Below are 11733 nucleotides of genomic sequence, written 5' to 3' on the forward strand. Positions count from 1 at the left end.
CTCACTGTGCATCCGATCGATCAGCTTCAGTTAGCAGCAGTAGCGAAGGAATCGCTTGATCGGATTCAGTTAACAGCCATCGATCGATCGCTCGGGTTCAGTAACGCGTAGCCTATAGTGCAATCGCTCGGGTTCAGTTAGAGCCAACGCCTCGCTCGGGTTTAGTTAGAGCCAACGCCTCGCACACACGCGCGTACGTGTATGAGAGAAACGCGCATCGCTCGGCCCCTGACCTCCCACCGTAACCGGGAACTCCCCGAAATTTTCCTCCCCCTCGCTTCTACCACGGTTTTTTCCATCATGGACGGCCCAAAGAATGTCATGCAGCTGCGTCTCCGGCCCACCCAGGACAAAAAGCCCATTTTCTGTCATGATTTTTTGTCATAAAAGTAGGAGCCCACCACATCTATGATGATACCGGGTTTTGTCACAATTATCGTCATAGAAGTGTCATATGTATGACAGGAAAAAAATTTGTTCGGCCCAAAATGTCACGAATGTGTCTTCTTTTTGTAGTGAATGCTGACACGCACAGTACTTGAGGATTTATAACAGAGTAGCAATCACACACTTATTACATCGAATGTCTCAAAAGAGAACTTATTACAATAAATATGGCTTAAGGCCATCTAATACGATAACAGCGGAAGGCTTGGAAGATAAAGTGAGTCCATCAACTCCAACGGCATCACTGAGTGAAAGACCACGACCTAAGGCTCCTTACTCTTCGTCTGAAAAGTCTGCAACATGATACGTTGCAGCCCGAAATGGATCAGCACATGGAATATGCTGCAATGTAACACAAGAGAGTAATGAACAGAATAATGCTATCACTACATGCATATAGGCTGGTGGAGGTTGTATGGTTAATATGTTTTGCAGAAAGCCAATTTTTTCCTACAACAAAAGAATAAATTTTATTTAACTATCATGGTGGTTGTTAAACATTGAGAAGGTTGAAGGAAATATGCCCTAGAGGCAATAATAAAGTTATTATTTATTTCCTTATATCATGATAAATGTTTATTATTCATGCTAGAATTGTATTAACCGGAAACATAATACATGTGTGAATACATAGACAAACAGAGTGTCACTAGTATGCCTCTACTTGACTAGCTCGTTAATCAAAGATGGTTATGTTTCCTAACCATGAACAAGGAGTTGTTATTTGATTAACGAGATCACATCATTAGGTGAATGATCTGATTGACATGACCCATTCCATTAGCTTAGCACCCGATCGTTTAGTATGTTGCTATTGCTTTCTTCATGACTTATACATGTTCCTATGACTATGAGATTATGCAACTCCCGTTTGCCGGAGGAACACTTTGTGTGCTACCAAACGTCACAACGTAAATGGGTGATTATAAAGGTGCTCTACAGGTGTCTCCAAAGGTACATGTTGGGTTGGCGTATTTCGAGATTAGGATTTGTCACTCCGATTGTCGGAGAGGTATCTCTGGGCCCTCTTGGTAATGCACATCACATAAGCCTTGCAAGCATTGCAACTAATGAGTTAGTTGCGAGATGATGTATTACGAAACGAGTAAAGAGACTTGTCGGTAACGAGATTGAACTAGGTATTGAGATACCGACGATCGAATCTCGGGCAAGTAACATACCGATGACAAAGGGAACAACGTATGTTGTTATGCGGTCTGACCGATAAAGATCTTCGTAGAATATGTAGGAGCCAATATGAGCATCCAGGTTCCGCTATTGGTTATTGACCGGAGACGTGTCTCAGTCATGTCTACATTGTTCTCGAACCCGTAGGGTCCGCACGCTTAAGGTTTCGATGACAGTTATATTATGAGTTTATGAGTTTTGATGTACCGAAGTTAGTTCGGAGTCCCGTATGTGATCACGGACATGACGAGGAGTCTCGAAATGGTTGAGACATAAAGATTGATATATTGGATGGCTATATTCGGACACCGGAAGTGTTCCGGGTGATTTCGGAGAAAACCGGAGAGCCGGAGGGTTACCGGAACCCCCCCGGGAGAAGTAATGGGCCATATGGGCCTTAGTGGAGAGAGAGAGAGGGGCTGCCAGAGGTGGGCCGCGCGCCTCCTCCCCCCTGGTCTGAATTGGACTAGGAGAGGGGGGGCGGCGCCCCCCTTTCCCTCTCCCTCCCCACTTCTTTCCCCCTCCTAGTAGGAGTCCTACTCCTACTAGGAGGAGGACTCCTCCTGGCGCGCCTATAGGGGCCGGCCGGCCTCCTCCCCTTGCTCCTTTATATACGGGGGCAGGGGGGCACCCCTAGACACACAAGTTGATCTTCGTGATCGTTCCTTAGCCGTGTGCGGTGCCCCCCTCCACCATATTCCACCTCGGTCATATTGTAGCGGTGCTTAGGCGAAGCCCTGTGACGGTAGAACATCAAGATCGTCACCACGCCGACGTGCTGACGGAACTCCTCCCCGACGCTTTGCTGGATCAGAGCCCGGGGATCGTCATTGAGCTGAACGTGTGCTAGAACTCGGAGGTGCCGTAGTTTCGGTGCTTGATCGGTCGGGCCATGGAGACGTACGACTACATCAACCAAACGCTTCCGTTGTTGATCTACAAGGGTACGTAGATCACACTCTCCCCTCTCGTTGCTATGCATCACCATGATCTTGCGTGTGCGTAGGAATTTTTTTGAAATTACTACGTTCCCCAACAAAGGTTCACCCAACTCAATCCCAATTAAGCATCATCATTAAACCCAATCAAATTATATTAAGAGTGATGAGATCCACATGATAATCCGAGAACTAGATACTCAAGATGTCCATAACCGAGGACACGGCTAACCATGATTAGTTTGTACACTCTGCAGAGGTTTGCACACTTTTCTCCACAAGACTCGATCTCCTCCGTTGGTTTGTCGCACTACATAACGTTTGAGAAACGGATGACTGAGACAGAGTCTTTCCGAAGAGGTCCCCTTAACCGATAGATAGGCCTGTACACCTACAATCCCCTACATCTGCTAGCCCATCATGGAAAGGTTTCCCACAACTTACTCAACTATGCCAGAGCCCATAATGGCATGTGGCTGCACACGGAAGTTTCTAGCATGAATAATCTTATGATCCCTTTGAGCCTGGGTGGCGGTCCATAGGAGAATCACACAGTACCCTGGGATTTCCAAAAATATAGGCAACACTGGGTTCCCCAGGTGCCTCAATCCACCCAGATGTGTATTAAAGTTGCCACCTTAAATTAACCATTAATTAACAATACTCACATATGTCATGAATACACTCAAACCCAAACCCCGTCTACGAGCATAGCATAGCAATATAAGCAACGTAGAAGTAACTACCAAAGGTTTGATAATAAACAGGTGAATAGGTACTACCCCATCTACTTCCCAAAACCCACATATTAATTAGATCCTAATCATGCAATTGTTTGAGGATTGATCTAATGCAATAAAACTGGGTAGTAAAGGGGTATGATCAAAGTGTTACTTGCCTTGCTGATGATCCGTGAAACCTATAGACTCGTAGTAGCACGCTTCGCACTCCGGGTACTCTATCGCAATCAAATAAGCATATAGTAAGCAATCAAGCAAAGATGCATGGGTAAAACTCAAATAAGAATATCTAACCAGAAAGCTCAACTTAAGAACTCTGATTTGCAAAAAGAATCAAATCAAACGAAACAACGAAACTCAAGCTGCGAAAGAAACAAGCTTCGATTACTAATCTGGACTAAAGTCAAATTTTACAGTAGCAAAAACTTGTTTAGTTGATTAAACAGAAAGAGGGCTTCGAGACAAAACTCTAGGCGCTTGAATCCCCTGATTCCGATAAATGAGCGAAAAGATAAACTAAAAAGAAAATCGGATCAGAAATCGCAATCGAAAATAATCGTGAAAAATCAGAGAAAAAGAAAAATTGACGAACAGACTAACAAACGAATGTTCGCTATCTGCGGTTAAATGGTGAAAACCGTTTGTTAAAACGAACGAACGAACGGGCGTTTGCTAAATAAATAAACCGAAAAAAACCGATCTAAAATAAAAAAAGGGATCTAGGGTTTGAAAAAACCGAGGGCGGCGGCGGCTACCTCCGGCGAGGTCCGGCGAAACGGCGGCGGCGGCGAGCGGCTCCTGTGATGGGGTCGGGCGGTGACGGGCGGCGGGGCGACGGCAGGTGGCGGCGCGGGCGACGACGGCGGAACGCGGCGGCGGCGGCTCGGGCGACGCGGGCTAGGGTTTCAGCGGGGTGGGCTGGTGGCGACGACTTGGGCCTCGGGGCGGCTCAGGCTGCGGCTTATACAGCCACCGGCCGAAGGAATCCGGCTCGGGCACGACCTGTAGGTCGGTTGACTTTTTAAAAAAAAATCCGCACACAAAAATAAAGAAAAGAAATACTAAACGAACTCCAAAAATCTTGAAATAAATTTTTCCCGTCCTCTAAAAATCTTCCGGACAAGGTGAACATTTATTTTTGACTCTAATGCAATTTTGAAAAACGCATATTTTTCCTAATTCAAATAAAATAGCGATAAAACTCCGAATAAAAACCTAATTTGATTTAAATATTAAATCTCCAATATTTCTTTATTTTGAGTAAGTCATTTTATCCCCTCTCTTTTATTTTCATAAAATAAATATTCAAAGAGAAAATAATTAAAATCAAACGATCCTCTTTTCAAAATTCGAGAAAACTCAAATATGAAAATAACGAAATCTCCAACTCTCTTCGTGGGTCCTTGAGTTGCGTAGAATTTATAGGACCAAGCCAAAATGCAATAAGATATGATATGCAAAGATGACCTAATGTATAACATTCCAAATTGAAAATTTGGGATGTTATAATCAGCGGCCCTTATATCATGGATAAGGACCGAGAAATCAGAGGTTTGAGGGGCGAAATCGGCTGCCGCCGAACAGATCCTGTATTTGAGACCGTAAATTTTGAAAGAAAGCATTCTGGGGCGAAATGAAGAACACATACTATATTCATAGTTTGATCATCGCTACATTTTGAAAGTTATTTTACATTGTGATGTCGCCCTACCCTATACTAGGAAAAATCTCCGGGTGCGGCGACGACGCTGCAGCGGCGGTGGCGCTCACTCGTCGTTAGAGGAGACACGATCGATGTACTTCTTGTCTTGCTCCTCCTGCTCGTGGCGCCATGCAGCCTGTTTGGCGTCGGACTCGCGCGCAACGGCGAGCGCCTGCTTGAAGAGGTCACTGAGCTCCTCCTCCCGCCAGCGACACGCGCCCTCCTCCTCCTGCTCGCGCGCAGTGCGCTCGGCGAGCGCCGCGTCAAAGGCGTCCGCGTCAGGCCCGACGAGGTAGTCCTCCGGGCTAATGACGCCACGGCCGCGCGGGCGCTCCTCCCCCGGCTCGATCTTGACGACGCGGAGTGGAGGAAGCTCGTCGGGCCCCGAAAGCAGTGGCACCCCCGAAGAGCTCCCCGCGTCGAAGCATCGTGCATGGCGGCAGTCATACTCCTTCGTCTCGCGACGGAGGAGGGACGCCGGCACCGAGAGCCTGTAGTTGGTGTAGCGTTTGGCCGAGCACTTGCGCACCGCGTCGACAATGATGCAACGCTTGCGCTCCGGGTCTTCACCGCCACCGCGCCAGCCAGAGCTCCACATCGTCGCAGATCAGTGGGCGGGAGCGGTGGATTTAGCTCACCGGCGCAAGAAATAGGGGGGGGATTGGGGAATCCCGGAGGCGGGCGGATAGGGTTTCGCCCTGTATACTCGTAGCAAACCTGTAAATATACCATGTGGAGGAGGGCAGTTTGTCGGCCACCATAAAATCATTTATGGGCCAAGCGACTATACGGGCTCTGGTCTAGTCCAAAAAAAGGGGCCAAACCCGTATAGTCACCGGATTTTGACAGTTCTCACGACTAAAAGGGGTCTGCTAGAGATGCCTTACAAGGCATATCAACATTTCGTACCAAGCTAGACCCTCCGCCAAACAAATAGATGACTATCATCCTTACAAGTAGGTTGAACTCTTATCCATTTGGCAGATTATTAACATAAATTACTGTTGTGCAGCCAGCCAGATTATACAGATCGTATTCACTTCCTGTGTATCCAACATATTTACCAACGTAAATCCTTGGTCTGTACAGCACATATTTACATACATTCCAGTGGAAAATGTAAGATGCCCAGTCAAAGTCCAAAAGAATGTTTTTTTGAAACGGAGGCAAAAGCTTTGCCTCATCCATTAAATAAGAGAGAATAAAGTTTGTTACACGCCACCGAAATACACCACATGCGGATTACTCGCGTGTGATAAAAGACCCTAATTTCTTAGCTCCGGCGATGACCCAAAGATTTGCCTCGGTAGAGATGGACGAAAGCAAGATTGGCGGTGGGGCACTCTTATGCTTAAAAACTCTTGCGTTCCGCTCGTTCCAAATTGTCCATGAGACTAGCATGGTGATGGAGGCCTTGGCTTGACGATCTGGCATTCCTTCGACGCAAGTGCTTGCCCACCAGTGTTGAACGGTTTCAAACAAGGGCCAAGCGAAAGTGTCGAGCCCGAGCATGGGGAATTTCCCAATGACCAGAGACCAAAGGCGCCGGGTGTAGCGGCACTTGTAGAAGAGATGGGGCCCACACTCTTGCACTCTCTTGCAGAGAGGGCAAACATCACAATTTGGCCATCCTCGCTTTGCCAATCTATCCGCCGTCCAAAAAAATGTTATGTACCTTGAATGTCAAATATTCTGTGAGCATTAATACAATTTGTCCAGGGGTATATATAAGGAATATGAACCTCTCCAAATGTTTTCTGTGGGCAAATATAAAACTTTTACAGTTAGCAGGAATATAGATATATAAAGTGCCAGCTGGTGATTGCCAGGTCCTCAGTCTTGATCAAGGTTGGCCCCATACATAGTTATTAACCTCGTAACAAATCAATGATACAAATCTAACGAAAAAGAATATGCCTCTCCACAATAAACATGTCCAAGCTTTGATGAAGAAGTTACTGGTCATGGGTTTTCTCATCGATATCTCCCGATTTGTACCTTACTCATGCTGCTCTCCAGCCTCTGTATGCTTGCCGCAACACGTCCAACATTGGGCTTCGAATCTGTGTCATCCTCATCAACACTGTCAGTGTTAGTCTGTAACTTGGCACCGCTGTTGGCAGGGCCTGTGTTCGCCATCAAAATAGTACCCGTGACATCACTGTTTTCAACACTTCCAGTGTTGGGCTTTGCACTAGTACTGTTGGTATCAACACTGACAATATCTCCACTGCTGGGCTTAACATCCAAGTCCTTGACTTCGCTATTGGCTATGCTTCCAGTGTTCCGCTTTGCATCAAAATTCTTCATATAACTGTTTACAACGCTTCGAATGTTTCGCTTCCCTTCAATGCTCTTTGCATCTCTGTTGGTAACGCTTCCAATGCTGCTCTTTGTGTCAACGCTCTTGTCGTCAGTGCTGGTGCTGCTCCAAGTGATGGGCTTTGTATCAACTGTTTTGTCATCTTTGTTGGAGATGCTTCCAGTGAAAGGCTTTTCATCGGAGCTTTTGGCATTTTTGTTTGTGATGATGCTACCAGAGTGGGGCTTTACATCAGAGTTGTTTCCATCCTTATACATGATTGTTCCAGTGTTGGGATTTACACAAGTGCTTTTGGCATTGCTGTTGGAAATCCTTTCAGTGGGTCGTACCACATCAGCATTCTCAGTGTTACTGTTGATACTGCTTTTAGTGTTCCCCTTTGCATCAATTCTTTGGGCACAACTGTCAGGCATGCTCCCGAAGTTGCATGTTACATCACTGCTCTTAGAAGCAATGTTGGTAACATTCTTACCATCATCACGCTGAAGCCATTTATTCTTTAGACAGTGTGCAGCTGTCGGGCGCTTCTCTGGGGCAAAATCAAGTAAAGGGCATAGAAACTCAGCAAATTCCCGAGCATCTGATTGAGGAATTTTATATTTGTCAACTAGGACACGTTCAATAGACGAGAATTTCAGTCTTCTTATCCGCTTCAGATCTCCATGGCGATCAAAATACTCCTTCGATTTTGTTCCCATCGTAGCAATCTGAATTCGTGGCAAAAAAATATACTGCTGAGTTTGTTGATTGTATCGAAAACGTTTAGTCAGAATAAAAGTACATGTACCTTTCTAGGCATCTTTCCTAAGACCTCCATCATTAAAGCCAAGTGATCCTGTAATATTGAACGCTTAGTCATTAACAAAATGCATGAGATATGAAGTGGAACGTCTACAAATATTAGTACAGACAGGAAATTTATTTCCAGTTCCTACATCATATAATAAATTCAAAGTATATATACTTTATTTTAGGAAGTGTTTCAAAGCCCACAGAAAAATGCCAACTAATACAGTATAATGCTGTGACATTTCCGAGAACTGTACATTAGTCTCATCTCCTTATCTAATTAGAAATGGAGCCCTCTACAAACTCTAGCAGGTACATGTTAACATAGCAAACATCCTTTTGTTATCTGAAAGGACTTCCATCTCTGTTTGGAATATCAATATAATCTGAGTACATTGTATTAACGATACTTTGGATAAACATGTCAGTTGACTCTTCAACACGATATCATGTGCCAACATTGTAGTTTCTTCACATTCCTCAAATTCAATCTACCTTGCAAATGCGCCACGTGATTGAAGGCAATTCAAAAGACAACATAAAGCATCATGGGTTAGGTTAATGCAGAATGTAACAAATACCTCATCTTCGCTGTACCCATGCCCTTCCTTGGGCGTAAATAGCATTTCGCCCGTTGCGAGCTCAAACGCAATACAAGCAAATGACCACATATCAACAGGAAATGAGTATCCTGCACCAAGAATGACCTCTGGTGCCCGGTACTGCCTTGTCTGAATAAAATCTGTAAATTGCTTGTCAGCCCAACAAGCATTTCCAAAATCTACAATCTTGCATGTCATGTCAATCCCATCCAAGCTTCTTTCTGAGCGTGCAAATTCTGCAGCTGATTTTCTTTTCTCAGCAAGCTTTGCGAGCACCCTCCTTGCTCTCATCTTCAGTTTCTTATCAATCGGGTTAAGAACAGCTTCTCCATTAGGATTCCCCTCAGGCCTCTCAAGATTAGGTTTAAGTCCGGAGCGAATGGGATCCTTTGAGGGATCAATTGTTGAAACAAGTAGGACATTTTCAAGTTTCAAATCTGAATGGATGATTGCAAGCTCTCCATGCAAGTAATCAAGACCTACCAAAATGGACCTGCATATTTCCTTCACCCTACCCAGTCCAATGCCTTTGTAGCGGTTGTACTGTACTAGCTTAAGTAAGCTGTCTCCAAGGAATTCAAAGACAAGGCAGATATGCTGCCCATTTGGCCCTGCATGCTTGAAGTGATCTATCAACTGGATGGTGCATTTACAGTTTGAAGGATCTCTCTTAGTGATCTCCGAGAGGAACTCAATTTCATGAAGAGCAGCTTGAGCAAACTCTGGTGCACTCTTCTGAATCTTAAGAGCAACAAATTTCTACAAATAGGGGAGCATTATCATGATCAGCACATCCTATGCACAAGTGAAGCAATAAAATTGTAACGTTTTAGAATTCAGGTCATGCTAAGAGAGATGCAGCTAACCATAACAACTCAATTATGAACATATTTCATGTTAACCAACATAATTTGTGACTAAATGCCATTATGGCATTATACACAACATTAAAAGAACTGTCCAAGACCTTTAATTTGTTAAAAGAGTAACTGTAATTTTCTACGGCATAATTGGCTATTTAACTGGGCCATGTAAAACCACCCAGGCTAATCATTCAGTCATCAAAAAGTTGATGTTTTCCCCAGTAGCAGCACCGCACTCTAGTAAATAGAAAACCTATATACTACTGTACACGCAGCCACCATCGGTCCCTTTCCGGGGACCACGCGCAGGGGCGCGCGTCCGCAACAAGGAGCTGACCAGTGAGTCGGCAGCCGCCGCCTTATGATCCAATCGATTTCGACTTTAACAACCCACCCACCCACCTCTAATTCGACAAAGGACGAGATCTAGACCACGCGTGCATTAGACGGAGGATACTACTGGATCGCGATCATCTCCGGTTCGGGGGCTGGAAGGATCAGATAGGATCTCGGTCGGAACAGGGTGGAATCAAGGTTGGGAAAGCGGCCGACGGACCTGGGACGCGACGTCGAAGGCGAGCCAGACGGTGGAGAAGTTGCCCCACCCGAGTTTGCGCTGGGTGACGTAGCGTCCGGCGGAGAACTGGTCCCCAGGGCGCACGGCGTGGTATCCGCCCTTGCGGTACCCGTCGACCCCCTCGTCGTCGTCGTCCTCCTCGTCGCCCGACGACGACGGCGACAGCGACGCCCGCGACATTGCTCCTCCTCCTCCCGAGATCCGGCCTGCGGGGCCCACCTCGATCACCGGCGGCGACGAGGAGCCGTCGGTGGTCGCTCGTTCGTTGGCAAGTTGGTTGATTTTTTTTTAGAAGAACAGGGAGGCTCCAAGTTGGTTGATTGGTTGGGGTGGTTTCCTCTTCGGTTGGGTTGGGAATCGCGGAGGCGATCGATGCGAGGGAGGTGGTGGTGGTGGTGGTGGGGTGGGTGTTGCGTTCTTTACTTTTTTCAGGGGGTAGAGGGAGCGAAGCCGCGGAGGCGTGCAGGACGCGACGAGTTTTCGCACCTGCTATTTTTGATGTATCGCTTGTCGATCAGCCGGGAGAGTATTTCGCTCTCAGGTTGTCTGTTTTCGAAAAATGAGGTGTGTTTCGCCTTTTTCTCCAGATTTTGAAACATCATATTGCAAAACACATGTCTTTTTTGAACAAGTAAGAGCATTATAGCATCTTCAGCCATTGGATCCCTAGGGGCTCGTAAAATCGCCGTATGGGGATGAACCGGCGCTAAAGTCGGCTTAAGGGTGATCGGGTTTCCAGCCGGCCCCAGGGTCACCCCCAGACGCTTTATTTAAAGTTTTCTAAACAAAGATTCGACTAAAATTTGGTCAAAGGGACAAAGATTCGGTTAAAATTCGGCAAACATGACATTACTTAGGCGACTTAAATATTTTTTTACATAGCAAAGTTAAATACTTAAAAGAAAAAAGGCGCAACTACAGACCGAAGAACACGCTGAGCGCGGCGAAGTCGACGCCGTCGCCGCCACCGCCGTTGTCCTCGTCGTCCTTCTCCTCCTTGACACGGCCGTCCCTGCTGGACCCCTACCCGGGGTCGCCCTGGCGGAACGGTGGCGGCGCGTCGTCGTCACTGTCGTCGTCGAGAACGACGACGCCTCCCACGTCATGGCCATGGCGCCGAGTGCCGATCTGCTCTAGGGCGCGGCACTGGCACTCCAGCTCCGTCCGCACCCAGTCTTCGCGCGCCCACTTCAAGGTCGCCGCGTTGTTGAGCCCCGGTTCCGTCTTCACGGCGGCGAGCTCCGGCTCCGTCTTCGGGTTGACGACGCGGGGAGGAGCCGAGGAGGAGGCGCACCCGTCCTCATTGATGACGATGCCGGCGCTGCAGATGCGCCTGCCGAGCAGCGTCTCCGTGGGCTCGACCTTGACGTTGAACAACGCCGGCGACCCGGAGGAGTGGGAGGACGAGCGGGAGGAGGAAGAAGAGGACGCCGTCCTCCTCGGCATCCATTGGCCGCCGCTCCGGCACGGGACCGGGGCGGCAGGGTACGTCAATGGTGACTCGTTGCCGCCCTCGAGGTGCTGGAGGACGGCGTTGAGCGTGCGGCCGGGGGCGCCCCACCAT

The 11733-nt window shown here is 47.2% G+C and overlaps 1 protein-coding gene across 1 annotated transcript; it reads right to left on the reverse strand.

Annotated features, from left to right (window-relative positions):
• Positions 1-6739: 6739 nt before the first annotated feature.
• Positions 6740-10607, reverse strand: LOC119354572 (serine/threonine-protein kinase SRPK-like). Its single transcript, XM_037621287.1, has 4 exons — positions 10149-10607; positions 8709-9488; positions 8126-8173; positions 6740-8045 (listed from the first exon to the last, which is right to left on the reverse strand). The coding sequence occupies exons 1-4, from the start codon at positions 10347-10349 to the stop codon at positions 6990-6992; spliced, it is 2085 nt and encodes a 694-aa protein (XP_037477184.1). The 5' UTR covers positions 10350-10607; the 3' UTR covers positions 6740-6989.
• Positions 10608-11733: the final 1126 nt, after the last annotated feature.

The sequence above is a fragment of the Triticum dicoccoides genome, chromosome 2A (assembly GCF_002162155.2).
Source record: "Triticum dicoccoides isolate Atlit2015 ecotype Zavitan chromosome 2A, WEW_v2.0, whole genome shotgun sequence".
NCBI classification, from domain to species: domain Eukaryota; kingdom Viridiplantae; phylum Streptophyta; class Magnoliopsida; order Poales; family Poaceae; genus Triticum; species Triticum dicoccoides.

Bases quoted from the DNA above. Each gene is read 5' to 3' on its own strand.
- LOC119354572 (XM_037621287.1), bottom strand. From the start codon at position 10,349: ATGTCGCGGGCGTCGCTGTCGCCGTCGTCGTCGGGCGACGAGGAGGAC. The intron at 8,174-8,708 runs GTATTTGTTACA...TCAATATTACAG, and splicing joins ATGGGTACAGCGAAGATGAG to GATCACTTGGCTTTAATGAT. The intron at 8,046-8,125 runs GTACATGTACTT...CCACGAATTCAG, and splicing joins TAGGAAAGATGCCTAGAAAG to ATTGCTACGATGGGAACAAA.